The sequence below is a fragment of the Aphis gossypii genome, chromosome 3, assembly GCF_020184175.1.
Source record: "Aphis gossypii isolate Hap1 chromosome 3, ASM2018417v2, whole genome shotgun sequence".
Classification (NCBI taxonomy): domain Eukaryota; kingdom Metazoa; phylum Arthropoda; class Insecta; order Hemiptera; family Aphididae; genus Aphis; species Aphis gossypii.
Window position 1 is genome coordinate 723,218 of NC_065532.1, and position 21,910 is coordinate 745,127.

The following is a 21,910-nucleotide window of genomic DNA, read 5'->3' on the forward strand; positions in this document are numbered from 1 at the left end:
GCACTGCCATCATGCTCTCAAATTCAAAAATGAGCCAGTCGGGATGTGTTGCGCGTCAGGAAAAGTGCAACTACCTGAAATTGAAACACCACCTGAACTATTGAACGGTTTACTTATCGGCACAGATCCAGATGCTAATGTATTCCTGAAGTCAATTAGAACATTCAATTCATGTTTTCAAATGACATCGTTCGGGGCAACAGAAATAGTTTGAATTACTAATGCAAATGGTCAAGAATACAATTCTACATTCAAAATCAGAGGACAAGTTTATCACAAAATGGACTCATTGCTGCCAATTTCAAACCAACCACATACATTTTTACAAATCTATTTTATGAACGGCGAGGATTATGGAAGCGCACTAATACATCTATAATGTATACTTTATACGCACCTTGGTATAACTTTGATACTTTTTTAGAGTTAAATCATACACTTACGTACTAACAGCACTAGGTCAGCGATCTACCGCAGGTAGATTGCCTACCTGATAATATATTGCTGCGAATCAGAATTTTTATTCCGGGCAACAGAAAACTTAAGATAAAGCTAGAACATTATCCACCGAATATTAAATAACGAATTGAACAAAGTTTGAGTCATATAGAGATAGTATATTTAACGAGCAACGACGTGCACGGGATCAGCTAGTAAGAAAATAAAAATGACGGATCAAAAAAATGTTCTATCAATTGATAAAAAAAATGTGGCTGTATCAAAAATGAAATTGAAGTCTATTATAATAAAAAATTAAAAATAATGGAACAAAAAAATATGATATTAAATGAATTAAGTATGACATTAAAATAATTTATTGATAAATAAATGATTATGCCATTAGGTTAGGATTAGGTTATATATTGAGTTTTTTTTTCATTATGTTATAGCTATTGTTACTTATTTAAAACTGTATACTGTTAGTTATACTTACAACACTTGTTATTAAAAATGTGATATTAAGTGAATTAAGTATGACATTAAAATCATTTGTTGATAAATAAATTATTACCTATGCCATTAGGTTAGGATTAGATTTTATATTGAGTTTTTTTTTTTTTCATCATGTTATAGCTATTGTTACTTATTTAAAACTATATATTGTTATATTATAACACTTGTTATTAAAAATGTAATGTTTAGTGAAATAAGTGTTTTATTTACATTATATATTACTAATAAATAAATGGTTAAGTAGGTACATAAATTGCATTAACTTTCTTAACCTAACTAATAAGACAGTGTTAAATGTTTAATTTTATATATAATGTTTTGAGTTTTTTTTTTATTTTATAATTACATAGTATTACTAAATATTTACTTTAATCTTTTCAAATTGATTAAGCAATTATATTATATTAATTTAATTACGATTTTGAAAGAGTCTAACAATTTTCTTATTGTTATTGAAGGGTAATCTAAGCTAAGCAGTTATCAACATAGAAGTATTTTTGGTGAGGTTTTTTTAATTTTGTTCTATAAACAATAAACATATTACTATTGCTTAGTACAGCGGTTCCCAAACTTTTAGGATCACGGAACTCTTAGGAAAAAGTTTGTGTTTTGCGGAACCCTAATGTCTTTACTTCCAACTCAACCCTATTTTTTCTAAAAAAAAAAAAACAGTACTACAAAAAATATTTTAAGGATATTGTTAATGATTATTGTTTATTAAAATTAGTTAAAAAAACAATTTTCAATGAAAATTTTATTTATTATAATAACAAACATTTATTATTTAATTATCACAAATATTTATTTTTAAAAAATTATAATTAATTAGGTTTTAAAATATACAATATACATACTATTAATATTTTTAGTGAGAAGAATGGAACTGTTTCATTGTTTGATTTACAATATTTTTAAAATTAAGTTTTATATCTGAAATTTGAATTCGTAGGTCTGGAGCGGCTTTCAATCTATTTCTGTATTTATTTATTGTACACGCATAAGAGGAAAAACCAGCTTCACAACGGTAGGTTGTTACAAACGGTAATAGAGTAAAAATAGCTTTTTCAACTAGAGATGGGTACTCGTCCTTAAGTTCAATCCAAAATTCGTTTAAAGATCCAAATTCAAATTTCTGTTTTAAATATGACATGCTTTTAATTTCAATTAACTGCTCATATTCGAGCATGGATAACATTGCAGGGTTTTTTTTTTGGTTCACAAAAGGATTTTGTATCCAATCAACGTTATTATTAGTAGCAAGAAAATACTGAGACAATGATTTTTCGAGGTTTTCCAAATGTTCGATAACAATTTTTTTAATATTAGTTGTTAGTTGCAATTCGTTTTCCTTTAAAAAATCCATCAAGAGAGGAAAGCATTCACAATTTTTCTCATTTACACATGATATCCAAAAGTTAAGTTTGTTTCTAAATGCTATATTTTTGTCTCTGACCACGAATGTTGTTATTGTTTTTCCTTGCAAAGACTTGTTAACTTCATTCAGTTTACTGAATATGTCTGCGAGATAAGCAAATTTTATAAGCCATTGCTCATCATGTAATAACTCGAAATAACTCATAGATATAGATAGATTTTGTCCTGAAAAAAAAAATCTTTAAAACATCGCGCAGTTCGAACAACCTACTTAAAACCTTTCCTCTTGAAAGCCATCTGACTTCAGTGTGAAGCAGAAGTGAATAATGCTGACTACATCATAGTATGTGATTTCTTCACATACTTTTTTAAAAAGTCTAGACTGGAGTGGACGACTCTTAATATAGTTTACAATACATACAGCCTCATTAAAAACGTCTTTTAACTCCAATGGCATTTTCTTACTAATAAGAGCGTGGCGATGTAAAACGCAATGACTACTGTGACATTTTGGTGCTACATTTTTTATTCTTGTCACGGTTCCTTTAATTTTTCCAACCATAGCTGCAGCTCCATCACTACATACATCGATACATTTAACCCAATCAACTGATGTTTATTCATATAACTATCGATGACTTTAAAAATTTCTTCACCTGTGGTATTTGTATACAAAGGAGTACAAAGCAATAAATCTTCTTCGATAGATGTTTCAAAAATATACCTCACGAAAACAAGCAGTATTGAAAGTCCAGCAACGTCAGTACTTTCGTCAAGTTGAATAGCAAACATGTTACAACTTTTCAACCTGTTTATTAGTTGATCTTCAATATGGTCCGATATTTTATGTATCCGATCACATATAGTGTTGTTGGAACATTGAACAGTTGCAACTTTCTTAGCAGCCTCTTCTCCAATCATGCAGCGAACTATTTCAGTCATACATGGTTTAATTAGAGACTCAGCAATTGTATGTGGTTTACCAGCACGAGTAATGCTGTAACTCAAAATAAATTATGCTTCTGTTGCATTTTCACTGTCGTTTTTCGCGTATTTGTGTAAGGCAGACAAGCTGCTATTATGTTCTTCTTTACGTTTTTTAAAATAGCCCATTTCCTTATTCATCAAATTTGGATGGTTGGTTTCGAGGTGTCATTTAAGTTTTGCAGGTGCCAAAGAACTGTTCTGAAGAATTACATTACAAATAACACATTGTCCATCAGGCCTTTCTACAGTACCAACACGAATAAATCCAAATTGAAGGTAGGGTTCATCGTATTTTCTCTTTTTCGAAGGTTTTAACTCAATAACTTCAGGTACAACTGTAGCGAGCCTCGGTGTCAGCCGAGAGGCCGATTCGCACAGCGGTGAAAAAAAAACAAAAACACGTGAGGAAGGAAAAAAAAATAATAAGCACTGCGTTAGGCAATAGTGACGAGTGATCGCCGTGTATTTTAAGTCAACAAACAAAAGAATGCAAATATTTAATAATAACAATGAAGCGTCTCACCGTAAGGGGAGCTCAGTAGTGGAACTCAGGGAGTTACCGTTAACTGAGTAAAGTGTGATTATTATTAGTATGAGAACACAAAAAGAAAAACAAAGTTCCACTGTAGGTAGAGCTGACTAACACTACAACTCCGGGAGTTACTGTTTAGTCGAACAAAATACGAAAAATGAAAAAAAATAAAGAACAAATGACATGTGTTATGGCCGTTCGGTTACGGGCGTGGGGTTTTCGGTCCGCGGTGAATTGTCCGTCGGGACGGTCGAAAAACTAGTGCCGAGACAGTCCGCGGTACCGGCGGTTGACAATTCCAGACGCGCTTATCGCGCATCGGTGTCGGCCGTCGTCGATTGGCGGTTGGACAGACAGGTGACGGCGCGGGTATCCGCGCAAAGGTCGTTTGTATTCAAACGACTATTACGCGGGACCGCGTCACAACTATCTAAAATAAATAAAATAATAATAATGACAATATAATATTATATTATATAATATTATAATAATTATAATAACAAGACTGGAAACGACTAAAAATTAACTAATTTTATTCAAATTTCCTACCGAACAACTAGGAATAGCATCTTTCAATATAACTTGTTCAGATTCTATTGTTGATGAAGATGCCACAGTCTCATCAATAATAATGTATTAGATTATTTTTGTATTTGAGTATTATATACTAGTTTAATAATTTTTATAAATTCGTCAAAATATATCATTAATTATTTTTGTTATCATCTGAATATAAGTATTTGTTTTGTACTGCTCTCCAATTAAGAAATATTACAAATTTATACAGATATAGCAGACCCGGCGAACTCCGTTTCGCCACCAGATTCGTTTTATGTAACATTTCGTTTGGTGATTAAAAGATAAAGAAAAAAAATTTTTTTTGTTATATATTTGAAAAGGAAAATATTTATTTCATTTCACAACAGTAATAAATTCATTTCAATTACCTACTAAAATGAAGTGTTATTTAATTGTTTCATTGTAGTGCTCTTTGGTAAACCACATTTTTTGTTTTTTGGTCTGACGTTAACACAAACAAAGCGGATGGTTTCCCAACTCGTGAACACGCAACGTATAACTGTCCATGTGAAAAACAATGATTTTCCAAATTTATCCCGCAAACACTAAGCGATTGGCCTTGCGACTTATTAATTGTCATTGCGAACGCAAGGCGAACTGGGAATTGCAATCGTTTGAAGTCAAACGGAAGATCAGTCGGAATCATTGGTATTCGAGGAATACATACATTTTCACCTGCGTACTTTCCGTTAATAATGGTTGCCTCAATTAAATTCGGCAAAAGTCTCTTTACCGAAAGTCGAGTACCGTTGTAAAGTCGCGGTGGATTCAAATTACGCAGTATCAAAATAACTGTACCAACTTTCAGTTGCAAGTTATGTGGTGGAAATCCTGGTATCTCCAGAGAGTTCAAAAACTCCGTTGGATAATTTACTACATCATCGGGATTTGTTATTGAATCAACGGATTTGTATGTCACCAAATCGCCAGCAATTTTTGATTGAATGGTGAAATTCAGTGCGTGGACATCATTATTCTTTGCTGCAAGAATTGCTCGTTGACTTAACCAAGCATAATTCTTATAATTCTCACTAATGTTTGGGAAAACATTTTCAATAAGAACTAATTGAGTGTCTACAAATCGGCAAAAGTCGTTGGTAAGAGTAATTAATCCAGATGTCGCATCAACTGGGACTTTTCCATTTCCAAGATCTAACAATTGTTTGGAAAATTGTGCAGCACTTTGATCATTTTGAAGTTGAACTCTCATATTAGCGGTTAGCGATAATGTTTTTACGTTATTCCATAAAGGTGATGCCTTAGGCAAGCATTCAATTCATCTGCAGGCGTTCCACGGGGAACTACTGGCAACGTCTGCCTGAAATCGCCTGCCAACAATATCATCAAGCCGCCAAAGATGTTGTTATTTCTCCGAAGATCCTTCAGTGTGAAGTTAAGTGCTTCAAGTGATTTCTTATGTGCCATTGTGCACTCATCCCAAACAATGAGCTTGCATTGCATTAACAATTTTCCCATTGCACTGGATCGGGAAATATTGCACGTTGGAGTATCAATTGTGTTTAAATTGAGTGGCAACTTAAGCGCAGAATGTGCAGTACGACCGCCATCTAGAAGAGTCGCCGCAATTCCAGATGATGCTAACGCCAAAGCTATGTCACATCTTGATCGATTAGTGGCCAAAATCAATGAAATGACAAATGTTTTCCCTGTTCCTCCAGGTGCATCCAGGAAGAATAGACCACCAGTATTATTGTCCACCGCTTGCATTAATGTTTTGTATACTTGTTTTTGCTGTTCATTCAGCAACGGAACATTATTTCTAACGAATTCCTGCAATGTATCAACATTGTATTGCAGCTCTCGATTTAATTCTTGGTTGAATGCATCGTGCATCGATCGATTTGGCGCAATCATTCCTACTTCAATCAGTAGCTTGTTTGCAATAGTCAAGCATTGATCCTCAATCAGAATCAATCCTTCATTGTAGATTTCATCGGTTATTTGGATGTCAGGATTATTCGTTTGAATACGCAAGCGATGCAAGATATCTTCACATATGGCGTCTTTGTATTTGTTCCATAACTGAATTGGTTGTGAAGGAAAACATGTGGTGATGATAATTGCGAACAGCGTTCGTATTTGGTACGCATTTGATGAAACAACTGAATCTGCAAGTGTTAAATCCCAATGAGAATCGTTCTCCAGCAAACCCAATAGTTGACATGCTTCTCGATATGTTTGGCATTGGTGGCCATTCACAGTTTTCAAATGCGCAAATGATTTCGGTCCACGTACATTTACTAACAGCAGTCGCAAATAAAAACATTCATCGTTTCTAGGATGAACAGTGTACATACGACCTAGTGCATCAGTTGAAAACACCTGTGGCCAGTCTGGAACTGGGGTTCCTTGTTTGCGACGTTGGAATTTCTTTGTTGATTGATTCCAAGTGTAATACTTGGGCATTTCAACGTACATCAGCGTCGCTGCGAATGGATCTGCTTCACACATTGCAAAGAAGCTAGTCAATGTTGTCGATGGTGTTCTCTCAGCTCGTTGTGCCGCATTAGCCTCAGTGAAGTAAACTCTTTGGCCATTTTCCAAATGCACTGCTAAATGTACAACTGTGGGATATCTTTCATGAATTTGAAATGACAATAATCGCCACAGTGCTTCATTAGTACTGACGTATCTGCCCATTTGGAAGTTGCTGATTTCGTCATTCACATTTTCCGACGCAATACCAAACACAGCCATGTCGCTGCCTTTTGTGACGTACTTGCACAAATATTTGATTGATTTGGCCGAATGACAACTCTCAACGTTTGCATGTGTTTCGAAAATTAGTGATAGCAGCGGGCAATATGGTACAATGAATTCATTTCCGATCTCAATCTCTTGATTTTGACCTTTAACTTTGATAGTTCGACCGTTATCTTCTTTTGAACGCCGACGATAAACTGGATAACCATCGTTCCCTGTGACTGTTTCAGCAACTAACGGTCGCGGATATCGTTTTGTGCACTTTCCATCAGCCATGCAAGGCGATAATGGATTTAATGCACCGCACGGTCCATGCACCATCTGTGTCGTCACAATGTCGTGTAGACGGGGATCAGTGACTGGATCAGGAATTTCAGCTGATATGATGTCATCCACTTCATTTGAATGTAATTTGTTCAGCAACCAAATTAGGATATGAGCATGCGGTAGTCCACGCTTCTGCCATTCCACCGAGTACATATAACAACGTGTGTCACCAAAAACTCGATACTTAGTAAGCACATCCATCATAACCTTGAGTTTTTGCTGAAATACTCTGGCGATTATGTCATGGCGATCTTGCGGTTTTTGACCCGGTTCCAACTCGCGTTCAATTTCCGTCCACTTCGGATTGCATGTGACCGTAATAAATAAATCCGGAGTTCCATAATTTCGCACGTACGTCATAGCGTCTTGAGCGTATTCGTGCATGTGGCGTGGGCTTCCGATATAAGTTGATGGGAGAATCGTCAGTCGTCCAATATTCTGAACATCACTATCTGAATGAATAGCATCACGCAAGTGTATATAGTCCTCAGATCGTAGCTTTGGCTGATTGAATCTGATGAACGCTAAACGTTCGGTCTCGACTTTGACATACATGTCGACAGCGAATTGCTGGAATAGCCGACCGCACTTCAGAATGACATTCTCCTCATGTGTACGAATCATCATACGATACGCATAGTAATTCATTGCGCTTAGATTTTTATTATTCGTTGATACTCCTGAAAATGCAAAATTAAATGAATTGTTAATGGAAACCAATAAAAGTAATAATGGAAATAATTAGTGTGTGAATATTGTACCTGTAATTGGATCGACCATCTTCAACGTGATGTCGTATCCGTCTTGCCCTTGCCAATAAATGATTGGATATTGTAACGCATCGTACAAACGATGTGTCTCGTTTACACGATGCATGATATTGCTTCTTCGCTGAACGACAATGTCTCGTGATTTAGTTGGATCGCCAACAATAATTGCAGCAACATCATTAACGGTGGGTGCATTGAATCTTCGCACATGTTCACCTGTTGGAGTACAATCCGCTCTTATGAAATTTGTGCGTATCCGATGGCATTCGTTCCAATGCTGTTTTGAACATATTAACCACAGCATTATTAGCGTGAAAAAATGCTTGCAACTGTTCAATAATTCGTCTCTTTAACTGTTGTGCTCCCTGTATATTGCACCGCACGTTCAGCTGATCCACCATCGACGAAATGAAATATATTTGCAGAAATTGATGCGGTTCATCTGGTGTTGGCACCATTGAACCATGCAAATGATATATTTGACCTTGTATCTGTAATTGCAAATAATCATTAAAATTTGTTCATGAATACATTGTAAATCGTGTGATGGTGTAGTGTGTGGTGTATATGAAGTTGTTATGTGTTGCAATTATGTGTTGGTTATGTGTGTTGTATCTTTTACCTTGCAAGTCGGCATGAAGCCGCCTTCTCGAATGATATTAGCTCCAAAGGAAGTCATGCGAAAGCAGTTATTAAATTCAAGGATGTGTTGAAGAAAATGGCTGGAATCGGGATCACTTCCATCAAACAATGTTTTCAGTGGCTGTGGTGGTGTAAGTAATGGATCCAGTTTGACTTTTCCACTTGCGCAGCACAATCCAACCGTTTCTCTTTTGAACTTTACCGCATTGCAATATCGGCATATAGTCGTCATTCGTCCAATATCCAAATTTTCATCATCACTGTAGTTCGCAGTGGGATCATATTGGAATGCCAAGCGATTGTATGATGCCAATGATCTTCGTGTGCTCACGCGATGTCTCAATCGGTCATTTTCTCTTATTATATTTTGTCTTTCTTCTCTTAAGTTCCTTGAATAGACTTGTTGCTGGCTTGCATGTCTTGTGCGGCGGCCGATGTTCGCACGTCGTTCTCTAGGCATTTTGGACTATGGACAGAGTGTTGAATTTAACTTCAAATGCACGATCCACAATTTACACTGAGCTTAAATGAAATTAACTGAGCAGAGAATAATGACTATCTGTCACACACTTTATCACGCACCGTTGCTATTGGTTTGAAGTACATGCTATGTATAATAGATGGCGCTGTATGTGAAAAACGATTTCCCCACTTTTCTGTTGAATTTTTCCTGAATTTTCCAGAATTTTCTTTGCTATAAACCTCACGGAGCCCAAGACCTTTCCAACGAATGCAAAACCGTGGAAATCGGTTCGTGCGTTCTGGAGTTATAGCGTCAGGGAGGAAAACCGGACTTATTTTTATATAATAGATATCAGATATATATTTGATTACTATATATGAATATATATTATATACCTATATTGGTTATGTAATTCATATCAGTTTCATGAATGAAACATTACTGCAATAAATATTAGTTTCAGTTATATTCAGTATAAATGATTCAGAATTATTACATTGTTATCAAAATGTAAGTTATCAATAAGCGGACTTAGCAACTAATATGCAATGTTTCGGTTACGTAATTGTTACTAAATGTTACCTATGTTTTGCAATATTACATTTGTTTCAATGTCATATTTCAGAAACATAAATGGGATTATATGATGTTGTTAGGGTATCTACTTTCAGTTTTGTCGATTTAAACAATTGTATAATAATATAATATAAGTAGATATTTATAAATCAAAAAAATTTACAAGTCACAATTACTTACACAGTTAAACACTATACAAATAACAATGATGGGCCAACACGTTGTCGACAACTGTTGACTGTAGTCGCCGTTGTCGGGTCTCCAGGATCGCGGTCGACACGTAATCGACAAAATATTATGTGTATCTTTATGGGTGTATTGCTTTATCGGTTATAGACACTATTATTTTGATTTTTATACGTCGTTATAATTTGGATTTTGGGTAGAAAGCTATTTTTAGTGGGTATTAATAATTATTTTTCTCCGGTTGACGACGACGGCGACGACAATGTCGAGATGAACACGCGGAGGTTCCAATAATATAATATTATATTATGTATGTTGTCATTAATTGGCTGATAAAAATAATAATAGGTTATTTTAATAACATATAGGGAGCATTTTGCTTGAGTATGTAATAATGTGTTTATATTCGCACTGTTCGCAAACTATGGTACATTTTATATTTACATTTTGCTTTTGCATAGCATTTATTATGTTGCGTCCCGACTAGGTCGATTCATGCATCAACGTACAAAATGAATACCTACGTCGTGTTGTTCAAGTATAAGTTAATTGTTTATTAAAATAGTTCTTGCACGAATACAATTATTATAAGCTTAAAGTAAAATATATAAAATAAGATGGTGAGTGGTGTTACGACCGGCCTCTGAGTGTCATAGATATCCCTATTCGTTGGTTATACAGTAACCGTCTGTCGAGCTTTTGTCTCGGTCTGTCTTATATATGATTTTTTACAAGAGTGGGTGGTGACTCCGTCATACGAGGGGTCCCGGAACGACTGCTTGTGTATTCTTACCCATGATTCTTATCGAATCGTCAAGACACCGAGTTTCGACTTTTGTAAAGAGACTTGTGATTTTACTTTAATTGTCAAATTATTAATTATTCCACTCTCTCGTGTCCTGTACTCGTGTGCCTGTAGTATTAATTATATAAGTTAGGAAATTTGACATTGTATGATCTTATGCATATAAAGTAATTGATACGGACAGTACAGGTCCTTAACAATTACATATTTATTTTTATAGGTATCCATTTGGCATTTGTTGATAACAAAACTATTATTATTTATTTGGTACTGTAGAATGTAGATTAATACTATAATAAATTAATAAATCTGTAATCCAAGAATGCTAATACAGAGTGCTCGTTTTTGGACGATTTTGGCTGGTTTCGTCGGACGTGGAGAACCGATGTCAACACGTAGTCGACCGTCGATGTCGCGGTTCAGTTTTAACACGGAAATGAACTATATACCAATTACCCATCATAAATACTGTGGCACTCAACGTGCTCTAGACCAGGGATCGGCAATCTTTATGATGTCAAAGGCCATAAAAAAAAAAAATCAGGGGCCATACAAGTTATTTTATTTACACTTGAAATTTTTTTATCAACTAACATAGTCTGTTATTCTATAGTTTTATACTTTTATAATAATTATAAATTGTATTCGCGAGCCGCATAAAATCGCTACACGAGCTGCGGGTTGCCGACTCCTGCTCTAGAATATGGCATTTGGCAGTCTCGAATTCTCGATGGCAATGGACAATGATATAAATATATTATATGAGTACCTATCCAGTCAGGGAAGACAAGTAACAAGAAATAAATGGGTATTTGTTGGCACAGAATATTTAATTTCATACGTCATCCAATGTTTTTATTAGGTACCTACTTAAAATATTATGTTCATTGTATATTTATGCATTACACGTTAACACATATTATTAGAAAATTGTATACACCGATACGATATGATAATACGATACTGGCGATAAGTATATTTTTAGATTCTGAACGGAGTGATGAATGTATTGATTTTACAATGATGTGTGATTTTTTTTGTTTTGTGTCTGTCGACAACATTTGGAGCAGTAAAAATGCTTCGATTTTTGACTTCAGTCCCTCTTTGAAAAGAAAATTGAATCTAGTTGGTACTTTGGGTGGTCAAAAGTTAAAAATTTTCAATATTTTTGAAATGAATCGAGAAAAACCCCAAAAAAATGAGGGAAAAACGGGATTTTTTAAGCAAAATCAGTTTACGTCAAAATCGAATTTTTTATTTTGCTATAACTCAAAAACATATCGATGTAAATACTTGAAATTTTCTCCAAATGTTTATATTAGCGCTCTCCGTACACAGTTAAATTTTCAAAGAATTTTGAGTTTTTTTTGAACTATTTATAGACAATTGAAATTTTCAATTTTTCTAAGTATTTTTTTTTAAATAACGATAAAAATTTTTTGGCTGACCAGAAAATCTTGAAAATTTAATACAAGGTTTCTTATAAGTTGTTCTTAAAGTGATAAAAAAAAGTCCGAAATCGTTTGTCACAATTTTTCTTTATAAGTTCTTAAAGTTCGAATTTATACAAAATATGTCAAAATTGTGAAAATTTGCAAGTAATTTTGTGGTTGGAAAATCGTAAAATTTTTTTCTTTTATAACTAAGTTTTGAAAATTTGGTACAAGGTTCTCCATACATTTTTCTTCAAATATCTGTAAAAAAAACTCTACCGAATTCAGACAAAAGAATTTTATGAGTGTTTGAAATTTTTACAAAACCGCGTTAAATAACGATTTATCCTCAAACGATTTTAAATATTTGTTATTATTCAAAAAGTATAAGTCGTAGATACTTGAAAATTTTACCAGTTATTTAGATTGGCATTTTCTTTACATGATTTAATTTTCAAAATATTTTGAGTTTTTTTGAGCTATTTTGAATATTCGTTTTAGACTTTTAGAAATTTAGACCAACTTAGACTCTAGATGTCTCTAAATGCTTTAATATAATGACATTTTTTCCTCAGATGACATGTACATTGTACATGTATCAATTTTTCCGGAAAATAACTTTACCAAATAATCATCACTTTCTCCCTTGACTGAAAAACATTGAAGTTCAGTTAAATGTTTTATTCTATTTTCAAATATTTGTTGAAATAATTTAAAAATTCTGCACTCCATACAGAAGACATTTCATGAAGTTTCTTACAGAATTCTGCTTCACTTTCACTGTCAAGTAAGTTCCAAATATTATTTTTATAAATTATTTCATCAGTTTGCTCTGAATTTAATTTCTTTTTCAGCCAAAATCCTACATCTCTCTGTAAATGATTCCAACAATAAAACAATGTTATATCTGGAAGCACTGTTTTAATAGCTTTTTTGATTGCTGCTTCTCGATCAGTTACAATCTTTAAACCTTTGTTCCCAATTGCATTCCATCTTAATAATACAGTTTCAAAAAAAATTTTATGAACTTCGTACTTTTTTGTATGATGCATAAGATATGCCAATGGTATAACTGGTTTGCTTTCAAATAATGGATGTTAAAAAATCAGTATTGACAGGTAAAAATCTCCAATATTGAAAGTAGTGCCACAATGCAAGACTAATTCAGGTAAATTACTAATAGTTGTAAAAAGTTCTGCCATATTTTCAGTCATCAAAACTACAACAAAGTTTGGAACGAATTGCATGTTTTGAATAAAGCTCGGTACTTCCTCATGTAATAGATATAACCCAAATACATCATCACTTGACAGCATACGTCTTTCGTCTCTATAGTGTTTACACACTGTTTATAATTCTTCGGTGCCATTACTGGTTCCTGAGCTGGGTGTACATCAATTAGTGTAATTTGCTTCCTATATAATTGTTTAGGTGAGCAAACTAAATTATCTTTTTGACATTGAAGTTGAGATTTAGATGTCATAACATGTGGTCTAAAATTATCATTTCCAAGCTTAAGATTCATGTTCCTATAAGATGTATCAATGATACCATCAGTAGATCCAAAATAATGAACAATGGTCGTAGAAGGAAATTTACCATCGCTCAGTAATGAATATGCCATCCTAGTGAATTTCTTATCGACAACAAAAGATTTGTAATAAATACATTGAAGATATGGATCAGCTTTAGGAATTTGCTTCCTACCATATTCACACCAACGAAACTGGTCACTTTTCCAATCCATTGATTTACTGCTTTTGTGATACAATATCACATCCCAAGCCGGTTTCACTGGAGGTGAAGTGCAATAATCTTCATTATTAACTTCTGTTAATAATTGCCGGTACTCATCAAATGGCAAATATTTAAAGGATGTTAATAATACCTTATTTTTAAACGACATTCCTGGGGATGAATGACATGTATTATTTATGTAGTTGAGGCAATAATTGTATGTAACTGTAATTTGTATACAGCATATTTTTATTAACTTTTTGTTATGTTTTCTGATACCCATGTACATTTGAACTTGGGTAATTGATTTATTAGAATATTTATATATATGTATATGTGTTCACTAGAGTATGTATAATTTAAGTAAGGTAATTTATTACAAATGTAACAAATTGTTGGTTGGTTTTTTTTTTTTGGAATAAGGCCATCTAACATTGGAGATTATTTGAGGCCCAAGCTCCATCAAATTTTCATGTTAAGTATATTTTAGAAAAATATATTTAAAAATGATAATACATTAAAGTTATATAGGTACTCCATAGAATTTTATTTTATTTTATTTATTACAAACTGAATATACAATAATATGAAAAAGACAAAACAATTAATGCAATATAAATTTATTTTTCATTTATCAGTATCAATTATGTAGAATTATGTAATGAACATTTTAAGTTGTTTTAATAGAACTTATCAAATATGGATTTTATTATTTATGTAAACAAATATGGGATTTAACAATAGAAAGGTATAAAAATATTTATACAGTACATTTTTATTTCGTTTAATTGTTCCATCCCTAATTTAATTTGCATATCTAGCTGCCTGTGATATTTAATTTTTAATGACTCCATAATAAAACAACAAATTTAATCGGCATTTATCAGATAAAAAGGTAGGCAAGTAGGTATAGTGTGGGTTACTGTAATGGATATATTAAATTTTAATCAATTACATAAAATCATTTTTTACTAAAAAAAAATTTTGAGAAAAAATGGTCTGTCAGCCTATCTTATAATAATATTTTTAAATTACAAATGAATAACTTAAATCGTGATTCTCCGTTTCAGTATAAAATTTGAGCTTAAAACATTTATTTAAAATATCATTTTTATACAATTGTTTGTTTCACCATAAACTATTTATGAAAAACATTATCTTTTGCTAAAAAATTTAATATCTTATTATTTTTTTATTACAAAATAATTGCAAATGTTATTGATTTTTATAATGTACATAATTGTTTTATAATTTATCATCTATTTTGTATAATTTATGTCATGCCAAAATAGTCAAAAATAGCATGTTACTTTATTCAACATGTTTTTCAACAACCAAAAACGATAAAAAAAAATAATAATAATTTTATTGCAGACACTATAAAAAGTACAAATTACCGTTAAATGTAATTTTAAGCCAAGAAGTCTATGGGCCCAAATGCGTTTGGTTTAAAGTGTTCGTCATTAAAGCATTTGGCATTTAACGCGCCGGGAAAAACAAACTGATATATCATTGAATAAAATTTAATACCATCCATCACAGTAACCTACTTGTAACCTATTATACGGTATTGAGGCAGCTTTTAGAAAGTTATATTCTAGAATGCCGAGTTTTAGAAATACTGTGTTTTAGAAAATAAAACTTAGAATTTAAATGTTTAAAAATATTTTAATTTTTTTTTTTTTACTGTTTACTCGTATATAAAATAACATTTTTCTTAATCACAGATTTTCTAAAAGTTTGATATTATAAAATATAGATTTTCTACATCTTGTCATTCGAAAACATGCATCCGAATCCTACTGTACAGCAGCCAGCAGGTGTATTACCCTTGCACCCTGTAGTAACCAGTGATAGTTACTGCACGCTTCTTTTACAACGAATGCACTTTCCGTCGTAGGTTGGAGAGTTGAGGTATATAAGTTAACAATAAAATAATAAGATAATTGATACGTTTATTAACTTGTTAAAACAATAAATGAAAAGGCTTTCGTTAGCGTAAGCACAAGTACTTAGCTACCGGAGAGCAAGTGACAACACTGACTTAGTCTAACTGACTCTTAACTAACTCTAATTAAATCTATGATGAGGACTCATATTTATATGGAACATGCCGTGATGGAGAATCGAATGATCTACGTCTATGAAGTGGCGTGATGTGTCTAATCCAATCAGGAAACGGCATTAGTGGTCCGACTCGGTGGCGTGATATAGTCATAGGCCACTGGACTTCGGAACTACGTTTTTATACTAAAAACGTCGGTTTACTACATTCTCCCCTATAAGACGATACTCCGTATCACATCGGGGTGGGGTACACGGAATACCTTGTCTTGATCTGAGGTGCGGATGGTAATGGAATAATGTCGTCCTTGATCTGGTCCTGTGTTCGATTAGTTGCTGGAACGTCTTCGTTTGGTTCTGTCGGGTATGGTTCTTCGACTTGTACTGGAGTTTGAAAATGCCATAATTCTACTTCTGGATCTGTTGCGATATTTCGTCTGGATCTCCTGGTACTGCTTATTGTGCACCATGGTTGTTTTTCTGTGCATCTTATTATAGTTAGAACAATACAGATAATTGTTATTGTACTAATTACATATAATAAATAGTCGTGTCTGCGTTTACTATTTCGTATTTGTTCTGTCTTGGCATCTTTGATCACCATTTCTTTAATTTCCGTTGTTGACTTTGCGACTATATTTAAATCGAACATCTGGTTGGTTCGAATATGCTTATTTTCCAAAATATTAGTCGTTAACCTAGCATATCGATCTTCAGGTTCTTTAATTTGAGAATTTGGTACAAAATAAATTAGTTCAGTATCTGTTTCAACTTTATGTGGAATCAATAGGTCGCGTGACGCATAGGCTTTACACGTTTCGTTTAAAGATAGTATACCTATTCCTTCTAGGAAATGATTTGTACTTCTCTTGTCTTGGTCGCATGTAATGAATATGGTTTCTCCTGGTGTAGCATAGATCCATTCGTTCTTGAACTTCAATTTGTGAAATATATTTGCTCGCAACTGCACTTGCATGATTTCGCAACTGTCTGGCTGTCTGGAACCTCTTTTGGCTCTTGTAGTAAAAGCACCTCGCATATAGGAAGTCCGCTTCTAGGATGTAAAGGATAAATTTCAGGACATAAAAGGAAATCGCCGGCATGTTTACAAAGGCTTTGGTCAATTTCATCATAGACTGAATACATTTCTTTAGATTTACTTACAGCTAAATACTTATAATTAGGCTTTATATAAACACAATTATTATTATTACAATCTGGTAAAGGTATTAGCTGAAAAAGTGTCAATTCGTATTGATATACTAAAGGTATATTTAAAATAAAAACAATTTTGTCATTAGAATAATATATCGTTATGTCTGATAGGGGTATCATTTCTTGTACATTACTTTCATTTAAATCTATGGGTAAGTCTGTACCACTTGGCATCCCTACCTTAATATTTATAAGCTGTTTTAGTAACTCTTGGGGGTTAATAAGCTTGGGTGTATTAATCCTACTTTGGCTGCTTGTATGACGTCGAATAATATATCGGTCTCGGCTTTATATATTTCTAATATTAGATTGATTTGAATAAAATGATACGCTAGAAAGCTTCTCATATTAGCTTCGAATGTCATATTTCGATATATCATACCTGATAACGAATTTACTAAATAATACTAATGATAATGATATGACTATGATTACTTATAACAAATAAAAAAAACTTAGAGGACCCTACAGCTATATATATATAAATATGTTACGACACCTGAAGTGTTTCGGTCTCGAAATATTTTTTTGTATTATTAATGTGGATCCTGTAGTCCTTCCTCCCTTTCTTTATTGTTATATTTTCATTGTCGTGAATCATTATCACCTAGTATGGCCCTGACCAATTAAAACATAATGCGTTTTTCTTGTTCTGTTCTTTTAGTAACACTTTATCTCCTACGTGTAATTCTAATATGTTTGCGTTTTGGTCATAATATTGCTTATTGGAATTTTTCTTTTTTATTAGATTTTCCCTTGCTATCTTATGTGTTTCCTGCATTATTCTTTTTAAATCTAACGCGTAATTATCATAATTATATTGTGGTTCAGTCGTTTGAAAAAAACGTGTCGGAATTATTGTGAACGGGCCGGGAGCATATAAAGCTAATACGCGCGCCCGGTCACCAAAATAATTCGTGCGCTGCACACCGACCGACCTGTGTATGTGTGTGTATGTGTGTATAGCGACTCTAAGGAAGTGGCCGGGGTCGCCGAGCAAGACCAAAGAGTGCTAGTGTGCGGTGGTGTGTGTAGGTGTGTATAATTGTGGTGTGTATACTTAAATCTAGGGACACGGGTAACTAAGAATAAAAATGGTAACTCAAATTGTAGGTGTGGTAAAAGATATAATATAATAATAAAATTTACGGCCCTTTTGGCCCAACAAGTAAAAATATGTATAGTATAATAATAGTTGCCGGTTCGGCACAACCAAATATAATACAAATAATAATATAATATAAATAATAATAAATAAATAAAAAATAACTCACAATATTGTCGGTGCTCAGCTGGCCAGCTGCACCTAAAGCTATATAATAAAAATGACACACACAACACGGATATAATAATTTAAATAATACACAAAAAAAAGACTAGATGGCGATTTGCGCTCACAATACAATAATAAAAAAAATATGTGGCAATTAGTGCTCACACAAAAATAACAATAATGTGGCGATTTGCGCTCACACAATATACAATAAAATTGGCGATTCGCGCCCACAGTGCAATATCAATATAATAATAGCGGCGATTAGCGCACACTATATAATATTATAAAAAGAATTTGCGGCGATTAGCGCCTAAGCAAAATAAAATAACAAAGTGGCTATTCGCGCCCACAAAATATAATAAAACTAGAGATTCGCGCTCACAAACACGAACTTTTTTAAGTATATAAAAAAACAACGGCGATTAGCGCACGTACAGCAGCTATATTGCAATGACGCTGGAGAGAAGACTAACATAATTATAATATTATACCGACGACGCGGGCGGACGGGAAGACATAATAATGCGCTGATTGCGATTCTTCACGCGTAATCTTAATATTATATAACTCACACAACAATTAAAACACAAATTTAAACAATAATATAAAATAAACAGTAATATGTATGTGCGTGTGTGTGTGTGATCGGCCGGTGACAAATATAGGCCGTTGACCTATATAATAAGTGGCTAGCTGTATTATATTATTGCATTCCGGGCGGCAACATTCTCCCCCCGTTGAAATCTTGATTTCAACATTTAAGGCTTAAGCCATCTGGTTCTATTTTTCAATATTAGAGTTTTCTGGCTCTACTGGTAGACGACATAGCTTCACTACCGGTCTTTTCAGCTCATCACAATTTGCTGTCTTTAAAGTGACTACTCGTACAATCCCATCACTACCTGGATGCGTTTTTGCTACTCTTCCTAATTTCCATTTTCCTGGTGGTGCAAATTCTTCTTTGATGATTACTATATCTCCAATTTTCATCTGTTCAGTTTGAGATACCCAACGACCTCTAACTTGGAGCTGTGGCAAATATTCTTTTGACCAACGTTTCCAAAACATTTGCATCAAGGCTTGCACATATTTCCACCTCCGTAATATATCTATGTTTTCTTTTGACAAATCGGGTTCTGGTGCTAAAAGAAGTGGTCCACCAATTAAAAAGTGTGCCGGTGTTATAGGCTCTAAGTCCAGAGCATCAAGGCTTAACGGTGTTAACGGACGAGAGTTCAAACATGCCTCAATCTGACAAAGTAAGGTTCCTAATTCTTCTAAAGTAAGTCTTGAATCTTTTACTACCCTAGTTAAATGATGTTTTGCACTTTTTACTGCGCTTTCCCAAATTCCACCAAAATGTGGTGCAGCGGGGGATTAAAGTGCCATTGTATACCATCCTGAGCTATATTTGCGTCGGCATCTTTTATATAGTTTGCTAGTTCACGTTGAACACCAACAAAATTTGTACCATTGTCACTATATATCTTTGAACATTTTCCTCTCCGTGCCATAAATCGCCGTAGTGCGGCAAAAAAGGCATTACTCGTGAGCCCTACTACTGGCTCCAGATGTATTGCTCTTGTTGCTAAGCACACAAAAACCGCAATCCACATTTTAATGCTGGTAACGCGGCGTATGCCACTTCTGAGATTCAAAGGGCCTGCAAAATCAACACCTGTTGTCGAAAATGGTCTAGAAGGGCGTACTCTTGGACTTGGCAGAATTCCCATGATTGGATTCAAAAATTTAGGTTTAGAACGAACACATGTTACACAACGCAATGCAGTGGAACGAGCTGCTATCCTACCTTTTATAGGCCAAAATCGAAGTCTTATTTCTGCTAGTAACAACTGTGGTCCTCCGTGTAATAAAATTTCATGATAATATATAAAAATTAATCTTGTTACCTTATGACCAAATGGTAAAATTATGGGGTGTTTTTGTTCATTTGATAGGGTTGAATTATGCAATCTTCCTCCAACTACAATTAGGTTATCTGTACTGATAAATGGAGATAGTCCTTTTAACTTACTATTTCTTGGCACGTTTTTACCTTCAGTTAATGCCTTATTTTCAATTGCAAACTCATCTTTTTGTGCGCATCTTATTAGCCAAGATTCTGCATTGCTAAAATCTGATACCGTGAGATATTTAACAAAGCCTTGTTTGCATCTTTTTAATCTTAAAAACTGAATAAATTTCAAAATCCAAGCAGTTGCCCGAACTAGCCTTTCCCACTTAGAATACCTATCTAGCAAACCATTTTTAAACTTTACTATAGTTAAACTCAACTGAACAGGCCTAAGTTCCGGTAGTGTTTCTTCCGGCATTAATGCAAGCATGGACTGACTCTTCCAAGAAATTGTATCGCTCGATAACCATTGTGGACCAAACCACCAAGTCGTAGCATCTTGTAATTCTTGCGTTGTAATGCCTCTAGAAAGTATGTCGGCTGGATTTTCATTTGTTGCTACGTGATGCCATTGCGGTGCCTTTGTAATTTCTAGAATTTGGCTGACACGATTAGCTACGAATGTTTTTAATCGTGATGAATGACTATTTAGCCACCCTAAAACTATCATTGAATCAGTCCACAAATGGATAGTTTCACAGTTAATATTCCAAGAGTCAGCTACCTTAGCTGCCAACTGAGCCAAGAGAAGTGCCCCACTTAGTTCTAGCCGAGGAATAGTTGCAACTTTTAATGGTGCTACTCTAGTTTTTGAACAGAGTAACCGTGAGTGCCATATCCCTTGCTGATCTGAACTACGTATATATAGACATGCTCCGTAAGCTTCCATAGATGCATCACAGAATCCATGAATTTCAAATAATTCACCAGATTGTACTTTGCACTTACGATCAATGGAAAGCTCTTTGAGAGATTCTAGTCCAGAGTAGTATTTCTTCCATTTTTCTTGGATATCTACTTGTAATGGTGCATCCCAATTAATTTTTTGCTGCCAAAGATGTTGAAGAAAAATCTTACCTTTGATCAACACAGGACCCAAAAAACCTAGAGGATCAAACACCTTATTTAGTTCAGAGAGCAACTTTCTCTTTGTAAGGTTCATCCTGTCTAAAGGTATAGAAATATTAAACTTGAATTGATCGGGCACTGGTTGCCAACATAGGGTGGAGTCACCAGCTATGGCCACCTTAAGCATTTTTCTAGACAAATCATACTATTGCGTTTTACTTGTTGATGTTTGAGCTTTGAAATTTTTACCATGTTATCATCATAACAAGTTTAATACTTAGCT

General features: G+C 33.9%; 5 protein-coding genes across 5 annotated transcripts; all 5 read right to left on the reverse strand.

Moving 5' to 3' along the window:
- Positions 1 to 1,819: 1,819 nt before the first annotated feature.
- LOC126551188 (zinc finger BED domain-containing protein 5-like) lies at positions 1,820 to 2,350 on the reverse strand. The gene has a single exon (XM_050204011.1). It carries the CDS (start codon positions 2,315 to 2,317, stop codon positions 1,820 to 1,822), a length of 498 nt encoding a protein of 165 aa, XP_050059968.1. The 5' UTR covers positions 2,318 to 2,350.
- Positions 2,351 to 4,643: 2,293 nt separating this feature from the next.
- LOC126551191 (ATP-dependent DNA helicase pif1-like) lies at positions 4,644 to 5,636 on the reverse strand. The gene has a single exon (XM_050204013.1). The coding sequence runs from the start codon at positions 5,634 to 5,636 to the stop codon at positions 4,824 to 4,826; it is 813 nt and encodes a 270-aa protein (XP_050059970.1). The 3' UTR covers positions 4,644 to 4,823.
- Positions 5,637 to 5,659: 23 nt separating this feature from the next.
- On the reverse strand, positions 5,660 to 8,450 carry LOC126550760 (uncharacterized). The gene is made up of 2 exons (XM_050202848.1): positions 8,239 to 8,450; positions 5,660 to 8,157 (listed from the first exon to the last, which is right to left on the reverse strand). Exons 1-2 carry the CDS (start codon positions 8,351 to 8,353, stop codon positions 5,660 to 5,662), a joined length of 2,613 nt encoding a protein of 870 aa, XP_050058805.1. The 5' UTR covers positions 8,354 to 8,450.
- A 9-nt stretch (positions 8,451 to 8,459) lies between these two features.
- LOC126550763 (uncharacterized) lies at positions 8,460 to 9,394 on the reverse strand. Its single transcript, XM_050202854.1, has 2 exons — positions 8,870 to 9,394; positions 8,460 to 8,738 (listed from the first exon to the last, which is right to left on the reverse strand). The coding sequence occupies exons 1-2, from the start codon at positions 9,347 to 9,349 to the stop codon at positions 8,460 to 8,462; spliced, it is 759 nt and encodes a 252-aa protein (XP_050058811.1). The 5' UTR covers positions 9,350 to 9,394.
- A 10,030-nt stretch (positions 9,395 to 19,424) lies between these two features.
- Positions 19,425 to 21,814, reverse strand: LOC126550764 (uncharacterized). The gene is made up of 2 exons (XM_050202855.1): positions 20,041 to 21,814; positions 19,425 to 19,921 (listed from the first exon to the last, which is right to left on the reverse strand). Exons 1-2 carry the CDS (start codon positions 21,812 to 21,814, stop codon positions 19,425 to 19,427), a joined length of 2,271 nt encoding a protein of 756 aa, XP_050058812.1.
- Positions 21,815 to 21,910: the final 96 nt, after the last annotated feature.